This window comes from Malaclemys terrapin, chromosome 11 (assembly GCF_027887155.1).
Source record: "Malaclemys terrapin pileata isolate rMalTer1 chromosome 11, rMalTer1.hap1, whole genome shotgun sequence".
Lineage (NCBI taxonomy): Eukaryota > Metazoa > Chordata > Testudines > Emydidae > Malaclemys > Malaclemys terrapin.
The window spans coordinates 41201288-41227024 of NC_071515.1; the positions used below are offsets into that span (position 1 = coordinate 41201288).

Sequence of the window (25737 nt, forward strand, 5' to 3'; positions counted from 1 at the left end):
GTCATGTCAAACTGGTGGTCCAGTGTGCTTTTGGGATACTAAAGGGGCAGTAGAAATGCCTATTGAAGCAAAATGACAAAGACCCAAAGTACATCACTGCAACCATTTCTACTTTCTGTGTCTATTCCCTAACGTGTGAATAGAAGGCAGAACTTTACATGAACACACAGGGGTGCTGTGGCCTGACATTGCCCATTTTCCCAGGCCACATGTGAACTGGGAGCTGCATGACTACTACTGCTGGTATGTAGTGCAGGTGAGCATAAGGGCTGCTCTGTGCCAGTCTTTTGCTCAGGTGAACACTGAGGGAGGGGGAGAGGAAGAGAAGAGTACTCTCCATGTCTCTGTGCTTCTATCATATACTCTGAACGAGTCTGCCTTGTTTTAGTCTGATTTGATATTCTACCATTGTATGTACTAACGTGAAGTTATATGAAAGCAAATTTTATGGCAGAACATGTTTTAATAAAACAGTACTGGATGAATATGATATTCTGGGGTGCAATCCATACCAGTGGGGGGTTGTCACTACTTGCCCTGTAACCTTGAGTGCCTTAAAATGCTTTGCTGTTGTTGTTCCTTCGTTTGGATGCTCCCAACCAGCGTATAAGCATGCAGTGAGTGTCTGTGTGTTATGTAGCTCTCACTCAGCAACTCTGATTCCAGCAGCCTGCTTGTTCCACCCCAGTCACACTCTGACATACACTAACTCTGGTTACACCAGGTGAGATGACCCCAACAGCCTTCAGTCCCAGAATTTTCCAGAACCATCTGCTGTGCAATGTCCAGCCCTCTCTTGGACCATTCACAGTGATATTAATATTTGTTTGTTCCTTTAAAGATACAACACCCAGCAGCTGCCACATTAACTGGAGTAAACATTCACTTTAAATCATACACAGCACTGGGTTGGTTTATTAAAAGTAAAACAAGTTTATTAACAAAAAGAGAGATTTATGTGAGTTCAAGTATAAAGGATAGAGTTGGAAATGGATACAAGCAAATAAAAGTGAAAAACACTTTTTAGAGACTGACTTAACAACAGTCTTGGTTCAATGGAAGATTCTCATCTTACTACCTTCCAGCAAGATGTCTGACTAACCCCTCTGGTCAGTATCTCCTACAAAGTCCTAAGTGCTCAGTTCCTTTGTCTTCTTAAACGAAATAAAACTTGGGGTTCTTTGTTCCTTTCCTTTACAGTCCAGTGAACCTTAGAAATAGATTCTCCTGAAGATTACCCCCCTAACGTAAAGTTAATTCAAGGTGTCAGGAAGGCGACAGAGAATCTGCCGGTGAAAGTTCCTTGCTGGCTTCTTACCCACCCACTGGTGTTTGCTAAACTGCAAATTGATGTTTCCTGCAGCCTCCTCCCCTGCTGTCTTGATGGTCCTGTTTTATCTTCTATGTAAACTGCAGGCCCATTTTCTCTTAATGTACCTTGGAAATATCTTCAAGGTGGCAAAACCACCTTCCTTTGTCTGTCAGAGACTTTAATAACATAACTTTCAACATGTTTGAAATTTTGAATTTGTCCTCCGTACACCACACAATTATATTAATGATCAGTATGTTATTAGCGCTCTAATGATATCTTACATGCCACCTTTTACATACAGGTTATCATATCTGTGAACTGGGGTACATTCAACTGATCCGGGCAGCTGAAACTCACTACCAGATACCAGTGAGTCTTTTGCCCTTTGGCATTCGGATGCTGTTAGATCACAAGAACATTTTTGGAATTATAAATTGATCCAAATTGATAAACAGAAGTGCAAATGTTCTGCTTACTTATTGTTAATGGACAATAATTCCTGTCCCTGTAAACACAGTCTTTGGAAAGTGTCACAAACCCATGTAAACATAAACAGATTTTCAGATCAACAGCTAACTCCATTGTACAATGTATAATAGGCCAATGAAGACGTTACAACTGGAAATAGAAATTTCCCATTCAGAGATGAAATGTTTTGACCACACATGTAATGATCACAAAACAGCAATTTGGAAAACAAGAAGTGAAAAAAAGTGTCAAGAAAAGGTTGAATGGGTTTTTTTTTAGATAACAATAGCAACTCTGCAGATCTGCCATAAGTTTGCCAGGGAGACAGACTCAATACCAGCTCTGCCCAATTGGCACTCTGAGGAAGTTCCTGTGCATCTCTGCCTTTATTGCTTCCTGCCAAATCTAGTTGTTCAGGGTTACATGGGGCCTCCGTGTCACAAGAAGAGTAATGCAATATGTAGTGTGCCCTTTTGATGATCAAATAGTCTATTGCTAATCAACTCTAAAACCAATAAGGGGGAAGAGACTTACATTTTGGGTTTTTTAAATCCTCTTTGTGTAACTCTTAACTGCCCGGGGCAGAGATGTAAGTTTTTTGGGTACTTGGAGATTGGTCTACTGCCTACAACCTATCTTTTTAGTTTTTCTTTCCTTCAGTCCATGTGACATTTTTCCAGGTCTCACTAATGATTCTTACTTATTACTTCCTATTGGCTTCCACTGAGATAATTTAGCATCTTGCAGAATTGCTGTCTATATTGATACCGCTACTATTTCAGAATAGAGCCCAGTTATTATTGATTAAAATTCTAATCTATATAGGTTCTTATACTGCATTCATCACTGTAGTATCTGAGCACCTTCAAGCAGTGCATTAAATGATGTAACAAATCTGTCACATGCGGTTCATCCTATTATTCTCTCCTCAGGAAACAATTGTGTGTGCGCTGTAGTGTTTTTGTTTGGTAGATTTTGTTTAAAATATCTACAAGATGCTGTGTGTTTATATTAGAGAAGACAAGTTGAAGCATGCCTTGCACATGGAGTGAAAGGTGGTGAGGTTTATGGTGGTCCTTCCTTCCTGTGGGAATTCGTTCCACAGCATGGGACCAGATCCTGAGGAAAGACCTGTCTCCTGCAGAGGAGCTTGTCCTTGTGTTTGGCTGCTCCACTGTGCCTGAGTAGTGGATTTGTCAACCACGGCCCTCATCCTGGATCTGTAGGCGGTCTCAACTACTTTCATATTCAAAAGACCCTGAACTATTTCTACATGTAACATAAGCACTGTTTTTCTGGACTTGTTTTATACTGGATAATAAATTACAAAATATCCACCAACACAGCCTAGGTACTGCAGGGTGCAGTTGTATTTTGAATGTTTAAATATTTGTTGGGTTCAGATTCATATTGTTTAAATTTTCTATTTTAATATATACCATTAATATTCCTAAGAAATTACTCTTTAAAATTGAATTAAAAAGGTGACATATGGATTCCAATATTAGATAGTATCAATACAAGTATATTTTGCCAGTGATAGCGGAGGCCCTGGAGCTGTCAACCACATTACAGATTGACTTCATTAGCCATATAATTTTAGCCCAGAAAACTTTACTTTAATATAGACTAATTAAAAGAAAGTTGCAATATAAGATCCAAGCATAAGTAAAAGAGAATACAGAACAGTATGGATGTCAGTAAGTTCAAGTCCTTGTGCCTGATACCCAGTATTTCAATCAGACTGGTTAGTGGACAAGAACAATAAATCTGATCATTATTTGTGTTACAATATCATAATCAGTAGCAAAAGTAAAAGGTAAATAAATGAAGTTAAATTGTGGTCTATGGAAATACATACAACTATCTTTATATGCAAAAGAGAAATTAAAAAACCCTGACAGTAATACAAATACTTAAGCTCAAAATATACATTTTAACACACAGTGGTTAAAACATAATATTTGACTAGTCCAAAGAGACAAAGTCCGTGGATATTGTGTAGAGTGAAGTCTATGCAGAAGTCTTTCTCTCTTAAAAACGTTCAAAAATTCTCCCCCCTTTTTTACAAAAAACTCTCTCCACTTTTTCAAGGCTTGAATGTTCATCTTCCTCTGCACTATCACAGACCATTTGGTAAAGATAACAGATGAAGATCCTGTTAGGCTTTTGTTCTATATGTAACACAATGTCTCTGTCAAAGTAAACTTCGTGATTGTAAGTCTGCAATGAGAAAATAATTTTGAATGACAGCTTCATTTCCCAGAGGCTGGTGTAAGTACCATGTAAATACGACTTCCCTAGAACTGATTAAAAAATTACAGCAGAACACTGTTCATTTTCCTAGTACACATGACAAAAAGCATATATGGATAATTGGTCTTTCAGATAAAGCAAGTTCAGTGTTTAGAAACCATGGTTCAGAATTTCAAAAGTATTAAGTAACCTAATTCCCATTAAAATCAATGGGTGTTCGGTGTCTAAATACCTAAATTCCCATAGAGTTAGGTCCATACTTAATTTTGTGCACATGAGAAGTTCCACTGCCATCAGTTGGACTGTTCAAAGGTTGTAAAGTTAAGTGCACACACACAAGTGTTTGTGGGATCAAGGCTTAGGTTGATAAGCATTTTATAACTGTCAAAAGATACATTTTTCAATGCAGTTGATAAATCCTGATTTAAGATTATGGAGATTTTCAGATAAATGAACTACTGTATCACAGAATACTTGGAAGTTCAACTGAGTAATTTTTGCCACAGATACTATACATGGGAATTGCCAGTAGGATCTGTATTGTACATCTGACTCAAAAATTTGAACAAAACAGTTACTTGGAAGCAAAGCGGTGTGTTAAGGGGATACAGAGGAATGTTACTGTAAGATGAATTCAGTGGATTATACTCACCACATCCCAAGATTCCACTAATGGAATACTCTTAAGTAGAATCCCATGTTCATTACAGTGAAAGTCAAGGTGAGCTTTCCCATCAGCTCCTATCTGAGTAACTGCCACAACGGATAACAAATCCAGCTCATCTTCATAGTCCACAATTTTGAAAGTCTTATGAAAAAACAAAATCTCAAGTTGACCAGTTAATAAATAGACTCTTACAGTTATTTTTAAAAGAACTTTACATATGTTTTTTGGGAAGGGGAAAGGAAAGAAATGGAAGGCGTTCTAGTTCACAGATCTGCCATCATTCATCAGGAAAATCTTTGCCATCCAGATAGTAAGCTATAGGCATCTTTCCAACCACAGACTATTCAGTGCATTTCAGCAGAGCCCCCATATAAGAGGAAGAAGAGAAAACAGGGTCCTGTACTGTCTCAGTGTGTGAGTATAAGGGCTTTACACACACCATGTAGGAAATGTAAGATAGAGGAAGAAAGGCATCACTTCAGTGCCATTTGCTTATACACATTAGCAGCAATATGACTTAAACCTGTTGTCAACATCTAGACGGTGAGATTTGAGAAAATTACTAGGGTAATGTAAGTCACAAACTCCTGCAGCCTCTCTTTAAAGTTACATACCTCTACACGTACAGTCAGCAGCTCCAGTTGATGATGGGGGGAAAGACTGTTTTAGAATAGCTATTATCAACACATGTAAGTAAGCACTGTCTACACCGCTATTTTTTAGAGCGCTAGCACAAGTCTGTGGACCAGGCTGGGAGGCTCACACCCTGATGCAGGGGAGACATACCCTAAATGACTTCTTTGCTCTTCTCCTGTCTAAATCTAAGGAAATGTATTTCCTACATAGTTCAGAGCATAAAGCTCAATAGCAGGAACAAAATCTGTGGAGTTCTGACTACTTAAGTGTCTTTGTGGAATTTTTATTCTGTTGATTATAAATGAATATAAATTAACTCCAAGTTTTAAGGGCTATGTAAAAACGTATCCTGTTTTCACTGAGCTGGTATCCATTCCCATGGAAACAAGAGTGGAAATGGTTGCCAGAAGCTGAGGAATTAGAATTCTCATTTCCGTATGAATTTCAGCTGAGTCCTAGCTGAGAGCTAAAAAATGTTTTTCAAACACTATGTGAAGACCTTGGCAATGTAGTGTTTTTAATTTGAAAATATTCAATTAAAAAAACCAAACCTTAAATAATTTCCCTGCAATTTACCAAGATGGCTGACTAACTCCTCTAGTTAGGATCCATTGGCATCAAAATTTGAGGTAGGCTAACCTGACCAAAGAGTGGTGAACTATGCAGTTACATGGGTACCCAAACCCTCAGAACTTTCACTGGCCAATTAGATGCTTCAGACCTCTTTTCATAACAGTGTAGCCTAAACTATCCAAACGTTATTTATCTGACAACCCATGTTATCTAACTAAGGTCATATCAGGGTCCTGTCTTTAAGTGCGGATATAACAGGCCTATTTCAGAAAAGTGCTGTTCAGATAACTGGAGAAAATCTTCTGGCTCATTCCTTAGTTACCTTTGTGGGGTTGGGAAGAGAAGACTAGGGGGAAGGGAGGTTTAGCTGAAGCACTTTAGCTAGAATGATCTAGCAAAAAGTCTTACATTGAATCTTGGGGGATTCAACCACCAGTTTCTCTCTCTCTGATGGCCCCCTCTGCTCCCCATCCTGTTTTCAATGTCTGCATTACTTAGGAGTGGCAAAGTCACAGCAGGCTTGACACATTCTTCATAGTCTTCAAGACTATAATGTATTTATATCCAGGGTAAAATAAAATGAATATAAACTAACAAAATGAAAAAGAAGACTACTTCAAGACTATCAGCAGGGGCAAGCTCCAGCCTCATGAACTAGAAATTCCCATACTTGTTTCTTGTCCAAGTTGAAACAAAATGCAAAGATTGAATGAATGAATGAAATAAAGAAGAAATAAAACTGGGAAGAGATCAGCAAGCAGGAAGGATACATCATAGTTAATCTGAGGATCTGGATCAGACCTGCTCTGTAGTGTTCTCGCATATTTATCATATTCCAGTTAAGCACTTGAATAAATTGCCTAGGGAGGTTGTGGAATCTCCATCATTGGAGATTTATAAGAGCAGGTTAGACAAACACCAGTCAGGGATGGTCTAGAACATACTTAGTTCTGTCATGAGTGCAGGGGACTGGATGACCTCTTGAGGTCCCTTCCAGTCCTATGATTTTATATAGCCACATTGTAGCTTAAACCTGAATTGTGATGTCACAGGGGTTCCCACCACCACCCACTTTCTTTAAATTGTTCGATTTAATTGAAAACAAAGAAAAATTTCATGAGTGACTAGTGACAGAGTATTTTTGTTCACAGTCAATAATGTATCAGTGTGTGTTCAGTCCTGTTCAAAGCAAAGGAAGAGATGGTCCCTGGCTTGAGTTTACATACTACAGCAGAGTGAAGAGACAATGTAGTTCAGACACCACACACCAGAGTCTGGAAATCGGACAATCCAGTCTCAAAGCAAAAATATAATTTAAAATTTTGTTTCTTTGTATTTACTGCTTAAAAGTTTGTCAGTAGAAATGTTTTAAGAAGAGATCTGAAAGGAGAGAATGGTCGTAGTTTCTCACATTAAGGGTTTGGTCTCATACCACTTAAGTCACTGAGTGTTTTGCCATTGACTTCAATGGGAGTAGGATCAGTCCTTAAATGAGGAAGACTCTTTCAGGCACCAATAGCAACAAAAAAGAAGAAAGAGATAAAGATGGGAGAAGAAAGCAAAGGGAGGGGAATGAAGGCAGCAGAAGGAGAGGGATAAAGAATGAATGTAGAGCTTAATGTAGCTAAAAGTTCCAGCGACTGCACTTGTAACGAGAGATAAGCCTTGATGGCTCAACTCCTTGCCAATCTTTTGGTCCTTTTTAGCTCACTGTATCCCAATTACCTCTTGTTCTGGGTCATCATCCAGCAGGTTAAAACGCTTTTTCACTACTCGACCAGAAGCGGTTACAGTTACTGAGGAGTTCGCCTTAGACACAGAATTAAAAAAAAGAAAAAGAGAGAGAGTGTAAGTCTGCGTGGCAGGTAATAATATAGGATGTGTATACTTTTCTTAGCAGTATATTCATTTTATTTGAAATTTGGTAAAGCTTTTAAAAAGACTAAAACACAACGCTATCTTTAGTACACAGAAAGTACAGACAGTCTGTACAGGAGCAAATAAATCAGTTTATTAAGCATCATTCATTGTTTTAGCTGAGACGTTTTACAGCCCTCCTAAAAATCTGATTTCCTGTCTGAGCTGAGAGGACACTGAAGACTCCTTCGGAGCAGGAGTCCTCCTTGCCCTTGTGTCCTTTGGCCAAACTTCCCCCAAGGCTTGTTCCACTACTGTGCTATGCCTAGGCTGGCTGCCACCATCTATTCCAGGGTTGGACTTTAATATGCTCTAGGTGGTTATTATTATTATTTGTAATACTATAGCATCTCGGAGCCCTAGTCATGGCTCTATGCTGTACAAATGCAAAAAGATGATCCCTGCCCCATGGGGTTGGTGAAGCATTTTAGGATTGTTTGAAATTAAAACTATATAAAGATATAATATAATACAAGGTAAAAAAGACAGCACTAAACCGCCTTTCCTCCTTTAAAACTATTTCGTTCCCCACTCCCTGCAGAGGAAACAGGAACATTTTTCACATCTTTAAAGATTTCCCCCGTTATCCTGTTCTTCCTCTATTTTATCCCTTGATATGCCAGTGAACCTAATTTCACTGTAGAAATTCTAGCATGTAGATTGTGTAATGTTGTTGATTCAATTATTTTTGTTGATTGGAGTATTTTTTAGTGACTTGAGGTAATTACAGTTTCTACAGAAAGATTAGGTTAGTTAGAAATATCGAAGTCAAGCCAGCAATTTAGGTCCCAATCCTGCACCTGGCTGTGCACAACCACTTTGAAGTCAATTGGGTTGCGCCTATGTGGCCTACATCAATAATCTAATATTTAGGAAATTACAGTACAAATAATCAGGCAGCAATCCAGCTCATAAGGATCTCTTAAATGGAAGACGCTTCATTTAGCAAATAGGTACACTGGTGAGTAAAAGAAGACTGCCAATAAAAAAATCAAGGGATGCAACACCATGCTCTGGGTATCCCTTAGCTCCTGATTGCCAGAAGCTGGGACTAGATGACATGGATCACTTGATAACTGCCTGTTTTGTTCATTCCCTCTGAAGCATCTGGCACTGGCCGCTGTCGGAAGACAGGATACTGGGCTAGATGGACCATTGGTCTGATCCAGTATGGCCATTCTTGTGTTCTTATTAAACCACCATCTTCACCACATTATTTCTACTTTCTCAAAGTGATTTACAAACATTAATGAATATATCCTTGCAACACTCCTGTGAGGTGGGTGCTATTATCCTCATTGCATAGTTGAGAAAATGGGAGCATAGCAGCATTAAGAGCCTGATCCTGAATGTGATGAGTGTCCTCAATTCCCACTGGACATCAATAGGACTTGAGAATCCTCAGCACCTCTCAGAATTGGGCCCTTCGTGTCTTAGCTAAGGAAGGTCACAAGAGAAGGTTGTGGCAGAATTAGAACTCACATCTCTTGACTCCTATTCCCAAGCCAAGATCATCCTCCCTAAACAAAATCCTAGGAAAAAGAAAAGAAAAGAAAAGGAGTGTCACTTGGCACTACTCCTGCCCCTACTGATTTGATGGGAGTTTTACTATTGACATTATGTAGATTTTAAATACACACATTTTTATTTATGGGGGAACTTCAAAAGCAGTGTCACTGACTGCAAGGGTCTCAGCATTCATAAACTATGAAAAACCCTACAAGTCTCTGCTGAAGCAAACTGCAATTCTAAGCTACAGCAGTGTCATCAAAGGTTTTTCACTAACATTCACCAGAGAGGGGTTTGGACTTTTTAGCATTCCCATTTGGTTTTTGTGGTTTGCTGTCACGAATGTTTGTTTCACCAGGCTTGACATTTTTCAGCCATTTGAACTTGATTACTATCAAATTTGCATATAATTATGACTTAAGTCAGTGACACCTCCTTGCCAAAGAAATCCATCTTTGTATGCTACTTAAGGTTTACCCAGGCAACTATTTGCATTGTTCACAATGGATACCAAGAACCTAAAAAGTGATAGAAGGTTTCAGTGAGATACCCTGAAAATGTAATTGTCTTTGAAATTCCTCTCACACAGGCCTGATGCAAAGACTGTTGAAGTCAAAGTGTCTTTCAATAGGCTTTGGATCAGGCCCACACAATACACTGATATACATATGCATATAAATCACCTACATACACTATATAATCATGCAAAAGTAAAATGTATTGTTTGTATTAAGAATTTCCTGCTATAACCTCACATTGTTCTGCCTGTTGGCCACGATGACAAAATCTTCTGCTATTTCTTGTTGGTATTTATTATTTTCAATTTCCTTCAGCTTCAATATCCTTAAAAAAAATAAGATATAAAATGAGTCATGTTAAAATCTAATATGCTGTGATTTCTAAAATCAGATGTACTAAAATAGCACAGATAAGTTACAGTCATAACTTCTTTCAAATACTGTACAGGGTAAATATATACCACATTTTAAAGATGTTATTACTGTAACACATTTATCTGTGCTATTTTATTACATCTGATTAGCACATCAGTTCTAGAATATACAGTATGTTTCCTTATTGAATTCTACCGTTGCTCACATCCACTATGTGGAAGTCTGCAGATGTTTCTTCTAGAATTCCTGATGCTGGTTGGTTTATAAATTCTCCGGGTGCTATAGGTTGGTGGTAATTCTTTGGCCTAGTACTTCTCAGCCTAAGTTGGAGTCATGTAGGGGAGGACTGGTCAGAATTATGTCACTAAACTTTAACATTCCACAATGCATACTACTGAGACCACTCCATATGCAAGTTTTCCTTTGAGAGAACCTCAGGAATAGCTACGAGATTGAGCTGTACAATTGAAATTTGGATCTGACTTCTTCCAAAGTTCAGAAGAGGGCTTGGATATGGGCTTTTAGCTTGGGTCCATTGCTAGTTATCAGTGTTTTACACTTCTTCCTACATGTTTACAAAGCTGTTGAACCAGCTCAGGATTCACTGATGGAAGCAACATAAGATAACTATGACTGTAGTTCTTTGGGGGTGGGATATGTGTGTATTCATTGCCTAGTACAATGATCCTGTAATAGGGCCTCTAGGCACTACCACAAAACAAATAGTGGCCACTCCGTAATAGAAAATAAGCCATACTAGCCTTTAGGGAACAGTAATTCTCTACAGAAATATGCCCAATTTTATTCATAAAATGATTTTTTTTTAAATTTGATAAAATGAGCCACAGTAACATAACATTTAGGGAAAAGGGGACAATACTGAAGTAGAATTTAGTCTTTATCCCTTACAGGAAATAATAGAGTGAAATCTGCCTTTGTTGTTTAGATATTTCCCGAACTAGGCTTCAAAAATACAACCTTGACTACATTTTCCCTCTGACAAAATTTAGTTCTCGTCTTGTTTTCAAAATATTTTTTAAATTAAAATGTAGATCAATGTAAATAAAGATGTCTTCTGCAATAAGAACTACTGTATATTTGTGGGAGTTGACCAAAACATTTTGTGCTTCGATGCATGTATTTAACTTTTAAAATACATTCAAGCAACAGAAATTAAACTCCCCATAAGTATACTTGTATTAATAATGTTAAGTTTGAAAAATTATTCCTTTGGGGGGAGGGAGAAAGCTCTGATACATCATTTTATAGAGAGCTGAGATTTTAAACTCTAAAAAGTAAAGAAATGATCAACTAAAGTTTCAGAACCAGCACTTAAGCAGTCTCCTTAAAATATATTTTCTATTTGGGGGGAAAAACGGTATGCAGTAAGATGATTGTCATTGGTGTGTGTAACAGAGTAGCTGGCCCTTTAAGTGAAACAGGGCTCAGCTCTCCTGTTCCAGTCCAGGTGCTCCAGTTGGGTTAATTAATAGGGTGGGGCAGCACTTGGGGAACTCTAAGCGGCGTGGTGAGATACGTTGGGTTGTTGGGAGAAGACTTGGAGATGAGAGTTGCCAGAGAGAAGGTGGTTTCTGTGAGAGGGCAGCAAGAGGGGTTTGCTGGCCAATGTCCCCGAGCTGGGCAAGAGAGAGCTGAAGACAGGAGGAACAGCAGAGGGAAGTGTCTGCTGCTTCTAAGCCAGAGAGGGCTACCGGAAGGGGAGCAGCAGAGAGGCTTATCTGCTGATGTCTCTTTGCCAGAGAGCTGGGTCCCAGTGGAGAGACTGTGAGAATTCCCCCTAGGAAGAGTAGGTTGAGCCCCAGAAGAAAGGGCTGGGGTGGAGGGTCAGAGGAGGACTCCAAGAGTCCACATCTGGTAAAAGACACCAGGATGGTGAGAATGAAGCCAGGGCTCAAAGATTACTTGCACAGGGTTGATGTGGACTATGCTGTGGGACATTTGGTTTGGGATGTTTGCACTGTGTTTTGGCTAATAAACTGTAGGAGGACTAGAGGAAAAAGCTCATGTGGACCTACTGGGAACCCAAGAGAGAAACTGAGGCAAGGGATCACTGGCAGGGCTGCCTCAAGGAAGGCCACTTGTTTACAGTTCGTTCAGTTTAATAACCACAATTTTCATTGTTAAAAGAAGACATTGTTCCGTCCTCTTTCCCGCCCATCCTATCCCAAATCCATTCTCTTGCAGTCTGGACTTGGGCCCCAGATCTTTTAGCTGAACAGAATGAGGGTTTGTATCAGACTGTCAGTAGGAGTATCAGAAAGCAATTGCATGCTCACCATGGTGGGGGAACAGTGTGGGAATATTTGGGCTAGGAAGTAAGTTATCATGGGCTTGTCACCATAGGAGTCTCAGAAGATGAGACATTCAAATCAAATTGTGCATATTCTAGAGTTGACATCCCAGGGTGTACAAAATTTAAAATTGATGGGTCAGGAAGGGGAAGTAAAATGACTGGCAGATATGCTGGGCTCATTTGTACATCATCTTAAAAGTAGTGGAGGGGATAAAATTTGGCCCAGTTCCACTCTTTTCAGATGGCATTGGAAGAGCAAATCTGGCCTGATTCCTTACTTGGCTCCCTCAGGAGTTAATTTCTGCTTACACTTAAAGTGCCCTTTCAGTGCAAAGCCAAAAAACTTGCAAACTTTGGAATGAAATTCCCATAAACGAACTTTGGGGTGAGGTACAGAGAGGAAATCAATGAGAAGCAATGGCAAGCAAAGACTGCCGGACAGTAGAAAATGGTCAATGGTCTGAATGATAAAGTCACATTTGTTTTAACAGGTTAAATCTGCTGGTAGGAAATAGAAAATGCACAGCATTAGTTGATCAAAGCTTATACACCCAAAAAGGGGTTTGGGTCTCAAAGGTTTATTCTTAAGGCATGTGAATGAACTTGTGATAGTGGAAGCTGGAATTCTTAAAAAGCATCTGGATTGTTACATAGATTAGCAAAATACAAATTAAAGAAAAGTTTTCCTATGTAAGCAAAATCACAGCTATTTTTACTATTTTTTCAGAGCTATTTTCATACACAAGAATTACAGCTTATTCTCTCTAAAGAGCACTATTAAGTATAACTGTGGGCTCACTCTTTGTATAGGAGCCTTTCCCAGCATGCTCCTTTTCTGGCAGATGGCCCTTTAATAGTGCTCTAGACTCAACCTGGTGTCGGAAAATTAAACTCTGGTCTTTCTGGCTTCTTGTATCCTCACTAGTAGTAGTGTCTTCCAAAAGAATGTCGCGTTCTGGAGGATATACAAGGCAGAACATAATCCAGCTTATTTTTCCTAATTGCACTGCCTCTCTATTGCTTACAGTACCAAAAAACATGTTAAGAAAACAAGCAAACATATCTAAGATGGAGTCATTTTTATAGTTACAATTGGGATCATAACACCCTAAGGCTGCAAGAGCTATGAAATTCTCATCCCTATTTAACAAGCCAATGGTATTCTATGGTCCATTACCATAAATTTGCACAGGTAATAAATTTTGTGTTATATATACATGCACTCTCTCATGGAAGAGTAAACTGGATTCTTCCTACCTCATATATCACGAAGGATCCAGTTTGCCCTTCCGTAACTGTATATAATGTTAATTATTTAATGTGCAAGTTTATGTGGAGGTCAGAAAAAAAGAGAATTTGTAAAAAAAAACCTGCATGATGTCATTTTTACAGATGCACTTTTCTGACTCTACACACATTAACAATGGCATTACTCCTGGAACCCCATAATTATCCTAACTCTTAGCCATCTCCTAAAATCAGGATGTGAATTAGATGTTACCCAGTAGCCTCTTTGCTCTGAAAGCTCTGAAAAAAAATTATTGCTCATACTTTATCAAATTTGGTCCCACGTGGATTATTCTGCCTGAAGTATCTGGATGGAAATATATCCAGTCGGGTTCTAATGAACAGCACTTCATATCCTGTATGCCATTTTTTGCCTGAAGGTGGAAGAGAAGGCTTAGAATGATTATATTTAGATCTGATTAAACTGGAAAAGCTCAGCTCCCACCCATCTATGTTTACAGTACTAGGTAGAACCATATAGACATTACAAAAAGTTGAAGCAGCAGTGGAGCTAAATCAGTAAGGGGAATAACAAACCCTTATGGAACACCAAGACTTAAAGAAATTCCATCACACTGGGTTGTAACATTGTTTAGTATCTAATGAACAATGCCTTTAACATGATTAGACCTGTTCCTACTTCTCCTGAAACTACACATTGAAAATTAAAAACCTAGCCTGCAAACACTTCAGCAATTCAAAACAAAGTGAGCTTTGACTTGGGACGAGACCTATGAAAAGCTTTTATACTAGCACTGAGTTTTAAAACAAATCCAAGACCTGGGCGGATACGTGGAAAAGCTTGCTGAGGTCTGTGAACTTGGGGCGGTTTATGAGTTCAGCCTCAAACCAGGCCAAATTCAGGCATTTTGGCAGAGTTTTGTTTTGAGTTAATTTGTAACAAACTTTTGTGGGTGTGAACTCACACAAAATAAAGCCAGGGGCAAGAGGTTTGCCTGAGACCTGGGAAGCAAAAACACCATATTTTGTACAGCTTGTACTTCACCATGAGACTGAAGACCTGTATATTCTGATGTTAAAAGAGACAGGAAGGAAGGGACGTTGGTCTCAACAGACTAAGAGATGGGGACACATATAGACGAGAAACTTCCCAGTTGAAGAATCCTGAGCTGGCAGGCGAATATTATAGACATGTTTTTAGCCTGAACAAGGAAGCCAAAATAAAGTCTGAAAAAGTGAGCTCATGCAAATGACAAAATGGTGGATAATACAACTTTTTTTAAAAAGGACACAATTATAAACATAGTGTTCAAAAACATTTTGAAAGAGAAACCACAAAAGGAGGATACTCCTGGGGGGAATTCTGCGCACAATATTTTAAAATTCTGCAAAATTCTGTATATTTTATTTGTCAAAATTATACAATATAATCAGACCAGTTTCAATTATTTTGGTAATTTATTTCAAAATACTTGTCAGCAAGTATGTCTGTAACAATACAGATAACAAAAAAGATTCAGAAAATGTTTTTTGACAAATAGCTTCCTTACTAGGCATATTAATGCAGAACGCCGAGTAATAATTTATTTAAACTACAATATAGAACTGTATTTCTCACCCCCCCTCAGAAGCAGTGCAACGGTTTGGGAGAGCCAGGTTTAACAGAAGAGCTGAGGGAGAGGGAAGTAATTGCTGGGAAGGAGTCTGGTTGTGAACTTGTTGCCCTGCACCCCTCTCCCATCTGGCCCTGCACCCCCACTCAGCTCCCTGACCCTCATCTCTGTGTGGCCCTGCACCCCCTCTCTGTCCCCATGTGTCCCTGCACTCCCATTCAGCCATCTCCCTACCCTGTCCCCATGTGTCCCTGCACCCCCACTCCCATTCAGCTCCTTCCCCAGTCTGTCTCTGCACCATTAGCCCTTATGAACCCCAGTCTGTGATCCCCCTCCCCAGCAGCCTCATATGCCCAATGCTGACCATCCCCTAGCCTCCTGACCTGGCCTCAGGGGCAGGGCACTGTGAGGAAGGTAGCCTCTTCTCTTCCCTATCTGCAGCTAGGGCTGGCCTGGGAGCGGCTGCTCTGTTCTGGCACCACAGCAGACCTTGGTGGGCGAAAGGCATAATTACAGCAATTTTCCAACAGAATGTATTTTTTGTGGGAGGAAAACATTTTGTGTGGCACATAAATTCTTTACGTGCACAGGGGCGCAGAATTCACCCAGGAGTAGAAGGATCAGATGCCAAATAGTAAAGCAGCTTATTTGTAAAATGGTTGTAGACAGTGGGAAACAACACGGCACCATGCAGAGTATAGGTACAAGACTCAGCTCAACCCATCACTGTTGAGTTGGGAACACAGAGGAGGTAATGCTATGGGTGCAGGGGATGGTAGGAAGCACCAGAAGCAACACTGGTGGGAAGAAAATATTTCCATTGCTTTGTGTTGATTCTTCTGACAATTTCAGAAGCAGCATTGCTGGGCTATAGCTGCAGCCCATTAAGTATGGCACTCCCTGGCCAAGGGGGCAATCAGCACATTGAGAGGGCACTGTAGGAGAGAATGGGAAAATATTTATTGCTCCAAGTGTTACTCAGATGATAGGGTGAGTGAGGCTGCTATGTGAATATATTACCAAAGCATTGTCTTTCAGAGCACAAATATGGAAGACTCCTTTATGCTTTTTCTTGTTAGGTGTGATGATGTAATGCCAAGGGTATCCTCCAATTTGAAATGAGTTCTCCAGGGAAGACACTTCAAATAGCAAAGGTGGGGTATCTGCAAACGTTGTGTAATGTTAAGATCATTATTAACAGCCTCATAATTCCATTCGTCTGTAGAATTCTAATTAAATTATTCATTCTTAAAAACATCTAAAAACTCATTACAGTGTTTAATGTCATTGTGCACATAAAAATACAGTACAGATGGGCAACTAACTGCTACCTAGCAAACTGGCATTACGTAGGGTTACCTTACGTCAGGTTTTTCCCGGACATGTCCGGCTTTTTGGTAATCAAACCCCCGTCCGGGGGGAATTTCCAAAAAGCCGAACATGTCCGGGAAAAATACTCCCAGCTTCCGGCATTCCTGGCTTACCTTAGAGTGGGCTCCGGCGGCTGCTGTGCTCCCTGACTCCTCGGCTTTGTTTAAGAGCTGAGCTGCCCGAGCGCTACCGGCTACTGGGTCTGGAGGCATGGGGGCTGCCCGAAGCTGGTAGCACTCGGGCAGCTCGGCTCTTACAGAGCTGAGGAGTCAGGAAGCAGCATGCTGCAGCCGCCGCCAGAGCCCGGGAGGGGAAGTGCCTGGCCGGGGGTGCAGGGTCCGGAGGTCTGGGGTCTGCCCGAAACGCCGGTAGCGCTCGGGCAGCTGTTTCACGTGGCTGGGAGGGAGGAGGGGGAATGCGGGCGCTCAGGGGAGGGGGTGGAGTTGGGGCAGGGCCAGGGCCCTGTGGAGTGTCCTCTTTTTTTAATTTTTAAATATGGTAACCCTAGCATTACATGCAAGAAAGTGTCTGAACTTTAATATTTCCCCCACTCATCTCTCTTAAGAAAACAATGGGGGAATCACAATCAATGTAATCTGCAACTGAGTTTATAAATTATACAAATAGAAAATTTTAGGACTCAGTGCAGTAAATGGCAAAAGGAATCTAGTTCTCCTTTCAGCTCACGTGGAGCAAGTTACATTCAGCATTAATAAGCTACTCATATAAATCCTCCATGCAACAACGGGAGAAGGTATTTACATAGCAACTTTAATCTAAATGGATACCAGAAAACTTTACAACCCTTTACTATCTAGTATCCTACAAATAATTTCTACAGCCACTAACATGGACCCAACTTTTGGGCTGAAAAACAGCCCTGTTAAACAGAATATTGCAATACTACAAAACAATCTGACAGAAAGTGAAGACTATTGGAAATTACAAGGGGAATTGAAATAGGTGGTATGTAATTACCCAAGCTGGACTTTGGCCAGAGCAATAAGGCCCACATCTCTGATTTGGTAAAGTATACTATGGTACTTTTAATGACAAGAACTGATTATGACTTCAGTTTGATGCCTCCTTTGAAAGACTGAATTTACAGCAGTAAAGTGCCCTCTTGTGCTGTGCTGGGGCATTGGTTATGTGCTGCTTTAGGGAAAAAATGCCACCAACTGAATCAGCCACAGTACTTCTTGCAGCAACTTGAGTTTTTCCTAGATGTCTCAGCCAAATTCTGACCTGGTTTTATGCTGCTTAACTTGTGAGACTATACAAAATTACAGCTTGAAGTAGTCTGACTGCATCCAAGACCTGAATTTACATTTAGCTAGTTCTTCCTCTCCTCCCCCACCCCACGCATCTCAAGATCCCAAAGTCCTCAGCCAGCTATTCTGAGAGGAGTCGCTTTATCTATCATGGAAATGAAGCCACATCTGATGTGGAAAGTGGCAGCTATTTAGCTGCAGCCAGTAGGTTAGGACAGGAAGTGAAGACGACTGCCTCTGATCTAACATTTAGTAAAAGGGAGATTCTAAGCAAGATTTAATAACGTAGGGTTACCATACGTCCGGATTTTCCCGGACATGTCCGGCTTTTGGGGGCTCAAATCCCCGTCCGGGGGGAAATCCCCAAAAGCCGGGCATGTCCGGAAAAATCAGGAGGGCTCTTTGGCCGAGGCCGCGGGGCCGGGGGCATGGTGCCGAGCCCGGCCGGGCGCGCGGTGCCAGGCCGGGGTCGCAGTGCCGGTCCGGGGTGGGCGCGGGGCCAGGCGGGGAGCCGGGGGCGCGGGGCCGGTCCGGGAGCCGGGGGGTCCGGGGGGTCCGCGGGGCCGCGAGCCGGGGGGGCCGGGGGGTCCGCGGGGCTGCGAGCCGGGGCGTCCGCTGGGCCGGGAGCCGGGGCGTCCGCTGGGCCGGGAGCCGGGGGGTCCGCTGGGCCGGGAGGTCCGCTGGGCCGGCGGGTCCGCTGGGCCGCGAGCCGGGGGGGTCCGCTGGGCCGCGGGGCCAGGGGGTCTGCTGGGCCGGGAGGTCCGCGGGGCCGCGAGCCGGAGGGGTCCGCGGGGCCGCGAGCCGGAGGGGCCGCGGGGGCCGCTGGGCCGGGGGGTCCGCTGGGCCGCGGGGCCAGGAGCCGGGGGGTCCGCTGGGCCGCGGGGGTCCGCTGGGCCGTGAGCCGGAGGGGTCCGGGGGGTCCGCTGGGCCGGCGGGTCCGCTGGGCCGCGAGCCGGGGGGGTCCGCTGGGCCGCGGGGCCAGGAGCCGGGGGGTCCGCTGGGTCCGCTGGGCCGGGGGGGCCGCGAGCCGGAGGGGTCCGCTGGGCCGTGGGGCCAGGAGCCGGGGGGTCCGCTGGGCTACGGGGTCCGCTGGGCCGGCGGGTCCGCTGGGCCGCGAGCCGGGGGGGTCCGCTGGGCCAGGAGCTGGGGGGTCCGCTGGGCCGCGGGGTCCGCTGGGCCGGGGGGGCCGCGGGGCCGCGAGCCGGGGGGCCGGCAGTGCTGGGCGGGCCAGGGGTGGTGGGCCGGGGCCGGCACCCCAGGGCCCGAGCCGACCCAGGCTGGAGCCGCCTGGGGGCCAGCCTGGGCCGCGCCTCCTCCCCCCACACCGCCCCTTACCTGCTACAGGCTTCCCGCGACTCAAATGTTCGCGGGAAGCAGGGGAGGGGGCGGAGACTTTGGGAGGGGGCGGAGTTGGGGCGTGGGCGTGGGCGGGGCTGGGGGCGGGGCCGGGGTCCCTGGGGGTGTCCTCCATTTAGAGGCACAAAATATGGTAACCCTAAATAACGTAGGATTAATAATAAATGATGTCTCTGGGGGGAAAAGTGCAATATGTGGTAGATTAGAAGTACTGGCAGAGGGTTGATAGCAAATAGAATTGGTTAAAAAATTAGAGGAAAACCTCATGAAATCTCATTCCCTGACAGGCTGATTATTTTCTTTATAAAAACATTTACTACTAAGAATCCTGAAAAAATTCAGGGGAATGGACTAAATTTCTAACTCTGAGCCCATTTTATGCCACAACAGCCTTACAAAGTATAGACTTCACGAGTCTCTTTTTACACTTATGTTGTCTTTTGCCAAGGATTTTAAAGATCAGACCCCAAAACCACAGCAACTGCTATCACTGTCTCCCACCTCTCCTTTCTTTCTTATGTGTTGCTTTCTCCCATTACCCAGCAGTCCACTGTTTATTAGAATACTGTCATTGTTCTTAAAAGATCCTTCTAGAAATGTCAATTTTCAATTATTATTTGAGCCTCTTTAGTTCATTTCCACAAAATACTCCAGTATCATCTAAATGCAAAGCCTGATTTGCTCCTGGCGATACTAGTATATTTGTTCTAAATTTGGAAAAATAATGAGTGAGATATTTTCCTCTCTATTTTTATGAAACTACTAGATCCTCTCATAATAAATGTTGGGGGGGTTAAACAGGAGATAGTAGATTTATGATGGTTTAAAGGCGCCTTTTGGCTCTTTCAAATTTGGCCAGAGTCAGTAGTACATGAAAATGATTACCAGCCAACAGCTGTTTGGTGACCTATGTGCACTAACTTATTGATCTCTGTACAGTTCCTCTTGGATAGGTGTTCACATCACCTATGTTGTTGTCAGTCTTGGCAGAGAGGCCAAGAACTGAATACGTATGGAGACTACTCTACCCTGTCATCTGTAGAGGTGGTCTCTTCAGGTCAGGGTTACCCTTGCAGAGCAATGCTGGGAAGCGTGTGTTGCTTCTTCCCAGGATGTGTTTTTTCTGTGGAAAAATACAAGATTTCAAGTCCCCATAGCTTTCAAGCCTTCCACATAGCTTCCCAAACAGTTAAGTTTCAACAAGCACAAGTTTAGACTCTGAAGTCTTCAAAAAGATCAGCTGCTTCTTCATGGAAGCACTAAATGTCACTGCACAGGCTAAATCAGCCATCTCACTCATAAAAGAAAACAACTCAAAAACCACAGGAATGTAACTATCTTCAAACAGCAGTTATAGTCAATGTTCATCAGAAGCTGAAAATGTCCTAACCACAAACTGTTCTTGAATAAAGTTCAAGATCAAAAAGGTTTCTTTTTCTTTTACTTTGTCTTTAAAACTCATGATCCAAAACTCGAACGATCCACAAGCCTTGGAAATGTATCTAATATAAACTGCCTTTCAAAACTCACACAGGCGTATTCTCACCAGGGCATCAACACTAGGTCATGGTTTAGTATACACCTCTACCTCGATATAACGCTGTCCTCGGGAGCCAAAAAGTCTTTCCGCATTATAGGTGAAACTGTGTTATATCGAACTTGCTTTGATCCACCAGAGTGCACAGCCCCGCCCCCTCCCCGGAACGCTGCTTTACCGTGTTATATCCGAATTTGTGTTATATTGGGTCGCGTTATATCGGGGTAGAGGTGTACTACATCAGAGAGGAAACTGAAGAGAGATTTCCTAAACTCCATCTCCTTTGCAGAACTTGATCCAATTTGGATCATCATATGGTCTCATTTCTTGTTTTCATAAGATGTTACATAATTAAAGCGTTTGATTATTATCTAGCTCTATATTATATCTTTGTATTAGGCTGAAGTATCTGGCTTGTTTTGTCTGCTATTACTATGTGAAATTCTTCAATAAAAATTAATGTAAATATAAAATGCACTTTTTATATGGAAAATCATTTATTAAAATATTGACTACAAAAGGCACACGATTTTTTTTTTTTTAAAGGGAGCCTAAAATTGGTATTCTAAGTGCATATTTGACAGCAGTGGGAGCTGGCAACTGCTTAGCACTTTTGTGCCCAAATATTAATATAGGAGGCTCCTACTTTTGCAGGCGGGGAGGGAAAAGTCCAGATTTTTTTTAATTAGAGAAAAAACAATTAATGTGCTGAGAGGGGGAAGTCCTGGGCTTGGGATCCACCTTAAGATTTTGATCTCAGATGCACTGGTATAAAGATACCTTTTGTATCTGAGAACTTTACACACAAAAAGTAATAGTCCAGAATGCCATATTTGTAAGCTGGACATAAGAGTTGTTTTCTAAAATAGGTTAGTTTTTCACTTAGAATTAAGCTCAATGTGACTGACACAGTATGGACAGCTAGAGTGGTCTAATTGCAATTGGATAAATTACATTCTATCCCCTTGAGTTCTCCCCGCGGTTTAGATTAGATACAGTAATCTGTTTCTCACTTCCTATGTTATACCACTGTTAGGGTCCTACCAAATTCACGCCATGAAAAACATGTCATGGACCGTGAAATCTGGTCTTTTGTGTGCTTTTACCCTATATTACACAGATTTCATGAGGGAGACGAGCATTTCTCAAATTGGGGTTCCTGACCCAAAAGGAAGTTGTAGGGGAGTGAGGTTATTTTAGAGGGATTGCGGTATTGTCACCCTTATTTCTACGTTGCCTTCAGAGCTGGGCAGCTGGACGGTGGCAGCTGTTGGCCAGGTGCCCAGCTCTGAAGGCAGCGCCCTGCCAGCAGCAGTTCAGAAATAAGGGTGGCAATATCGTACCATGCCAACCTTACTTCTGCGCTGCTGCTGGCGGTGGCTCTGCCTTCAGAGCTGGGATCCCGGCCAGCAGCCACCGCTCTTTATCTGTCCAGTTCTGAAGGCAGTTCTGCCCCCCACCAGCAGAGAAGAAGTAAGGGTAACCGTACCGCAATTCCCCCAACAACTCCTTTTTGGGTCAGGACCCGTACAATTACAACACCGTGAAATTTCAAATTTAAATAGCTGAAATCATGAAATTTATTATTTAAAAAAATCCTATGACCATGAAATTGACCAAAATGGACCATGAATTTGGTAGGGCCCTAACCATGGTGTAGCTTTTCTGTGTGTGATTTAACAGCTATCACGTTCCACCCCAGAAGCGGCTGTATTACAGTGATAGGTGAAGGGAATCCTGTTTATGCACAGTTTTTAGTTTCTGAAGCCGTTTTGTTCCTGTTCTAACTTTCTGTAGAAGTCCTATTTAGTAAATTCTTGGGTTTGGAAGTAAAACAGAAAACATTCTGAATTATAACATGAATACCCAACTAAACTTAGAAGTACACTACAACACAACATGACACAGCAGTTTTAAATGTTCTTGATAGCAATGAAAGATCCACAGATAAAACATAACAGCCATCAGTCTCGATAATGCAAAGATAAAATACCTGTTATTTTAATGTTACAAGGAAGTCCAAATGGATACTTTCCTACAATTCCAACTTTACCATTCCAGTTGCATTTGCATCCCAAATCAAATTGCTGCTCTGTGAACTAAAATAATGCAAAACAAATTGGTTTTATTGATGTACACATTTGCTGTTCAGTTTTACTGCACTACTCAAATGGTCCATTTAAACCTAAAATCTTGTTTTCTAAGTACTAGTAGATTTTTTTTTGGCTGAAAGAATTTAAATTCACTTACAACTGATTTTTAAAATTTTAAATCTGGGAATATTATTCCTAAACTTTCTCTGATTCCATTTCATATCAAGGAGTCTTCCTTGCCCATTGGTTTCCAATCTCAATACTTCTTCCTGTTACGACAGACATGACATGTAGCAGTCTGTAGATACTTGTTTTGGTAAGCTGTCTCTATGTGGTCTCTGAGTAAGATCTCTATTATGTCAGTACCCACCCTACGTACATTTTACAATTTGAGAATAATGCTATTAGAATTGTTTGGTAAGGTATTGTGCCCATTAATACCTTAGACTGTAATTTTCTTAGAGCATGGATTTGTTTGGTGCATTTCTCCTATAATAAAGTGTCATATTCATATACAGTGCTAAATTAATAATAATCAGTTTCCTCAAAGTATAGTAGGTTGTGTGTCAAATTCCATGCTCCATTACCTGCTCAGAGAGAGACTGGAAGCTATAGAGCCTGACCAGACCCATGCTGTACATCACAATCAGCATTCCATGAGAGAGAGCGACATCTGTTACATTGTTCCCAAATATCTGGCTCAGGGAAAAGAAAATATTCCATCAGGAAAGAGATCATTAAAAAGAAAATGTAAAACACTAAGGCTGCTTGACATAGAAATTGACTCGCTTTGTTTTACAGTCTCATTTCCTGCTACACTCTTCTCCAAAATTGCTGACAGATGTTTTCTTTTAGATGGTTTTGCAAATCAGCTATTCTTTTGTACTTCAATAATAAGACTTTGCACTTCTGTACCATCTGAAGTCAGAGAATCTTTACCGACATTCATTCTCAACATGCCTCTAAAACAGGTAACCTGTTACCCTGTTTTTACAAATTCACACAGTGATGAAGTTGGTTAAGGGTACATGATAAGTCAGTAGCAGAGCTGGAAATACAATCTTTTAATCCTGGTTTGCTGCTATAACTGGAGGCAAGTGTTCATTCTGCTCAGGGATCCAGGACAGCACATAGCTGAAAAGTTAATTATGTTGCTAATGCATCAGTCAGGATACAATATTGGATGTTTAAGCTCTGAACCTGAACCCAAGTTAGATAGGTCAGTGGAGAGGTGCTTATAGCTCTTAATGACACTGCAATATTCATTTTGTCCAGAGTGCCTCACGCATCTCCACTAAGGAAAACAACCAAAAATCCAAACAAACTTTTGCTGGATGTAAACAGATGAACTTTATTCCTAATATTTAATGGGCCACACATGCACTTCCAAGCTGCATTTCTTCCTACGTTTATAAAGCATTTATGAAGAGTAAAGTTTTCACTCTGCTAATCAGATATATTTTATGGAAATGTGGTTAAAATGGGGGAGAGGAAAAGCCAAAAACAAGCATCAAATCAGATGTTTTTTGGCCCATATGTAGGACAAAAAACCCAAACCATTTGGATCCACAGCACATCTCAGGAACCACATCCCAAATATATGCTGTCAGATTCTGGCCGTCTTAGAAATACATGTATTGCCTGCTTCACAGGCCAGAGGTGGCCAAATCAGTGGGGATTAGTTCTGAATCCACATTCTCTCTCCACAGAACTAGTCACTATTTGTACAGCTGGTTGGAAAATTTCTAATGAAATGTTTTTTCATTGGAATTTGCCAATTTGTCAAAATCAAAATGTTCCGCGGAGACAGCTTGATTTCTGTGAAGTTCTGACAGAACTTAGGCAGGATTCTGATGAAACCCTGCCTGGTTTCCTGCCAGCTTGCTTGTGGGCATGCTGGGGAACCCAAGCTTCCAAGTCCTTGGCAGCCCACATTCCCAGGGCTTCCAGGATCTGTGGCTCCGGGGCAGCCTGCCAGGCAGACCCAGGGTCCATTCCCTTTCACAGAGAATTTCAACATTTTTGCTTTTCAATCTGAATTGGAACAAAACCAAATGTCAAAATCCTCCACAAAACAGAATTACTTTTCTCTGCCCAGCTCTAATTCTTTCTATTTCTGTAGGGGCTAAGAACTCCAGTCAAGAATTGGGGTCTTGCTGTGCTAAGCTTAGGCAGACAAGTAACAAAAAAGACAATCCCTGCTGCTTGGAGGTACATCAACAGTAAACGTTGGAATAAGGCCACCTCTGTCCTCCACACTGGCCAGTCTGCCAGTGGAGAAAAAAGGGGCATGAAGATTGGCACTAGGGCCTGTTGGGAGAGCGGCAGTCAGAAGAGCAGAAAAAAGGTCATGTTTTGCAGAGCTTAAGAGGGCTTGCTCTGATTCCAAGCCCTCTGCCTCAGAGGTCTCAGCTCCCTTCAGCACCAACTAGATGGCTGAGCTGGAGAAAGGATACTCATCTGCACCAATGGATCAGCACTTCACCAGTTTCTGATACTAACAGTTAGCTTCCTTAAAAACCCCACTGCCCACAAACACCCACCAATTCCCAACTCTCCTCTTCCTTTAAGAAGGAATTAGTTTCAAACAACCTTTCCTAGCACTTACAGAACAGACCTGGTGTACTTGGTATTTTCCCTGCAGATCACATGTGTGAAGAATCACTCTGTGGTTGTTTCTATCCAAGGAAAGTGGGATAC

At 41.9% G+C, this 25737-nt stretch overlaps 1 protein-coding gene across 1 annotated transcript in view; it reads right to left on the reverse strand.

Moving 5' to 3' along the window:
- Window positions 1–892: 892 nt before the first annotated feature.
- The window catches only part of DCAF17 (DDB1 and CUL4 associated factor 17), a 43568-nt gene continuing 18723 nt past the window's right edge, over window positions 893–25737 (reverse strand). The window contains exons 8-15 of the mRNA XM_054043650.1: window positions 23625–23732; window positions 22938–23043; window positions 16430–16572; window positions 14100–14209; window positions 10097–10184; window positions 7641–7724; window positions 4692–4847; window positions 893–4006 (exon numbers count right to left, since the gene is read on the reverse strand). Of these exons, the coding sequence (XP_053899625.1) occupies window positions 3818–4006; window positions 4692–4847; window positions 7641–7724; window positions 10097–10184; window positions 14100–14209; window positions 16430–16572; window positions 22938–23043; window positions 23625–23732 (984 nt within the window). The 3' untranslated portion in view covers window positions 893–3817. The remainder of the gene's footprint in view (window positions 4007–4691; window positions 4848–7640; window positions 7725–10096; window positions 10185–14099; window positions 14210–16429; window positions 16573–22937; window positions 23044–23624; window positions 23733–25737) is intronic.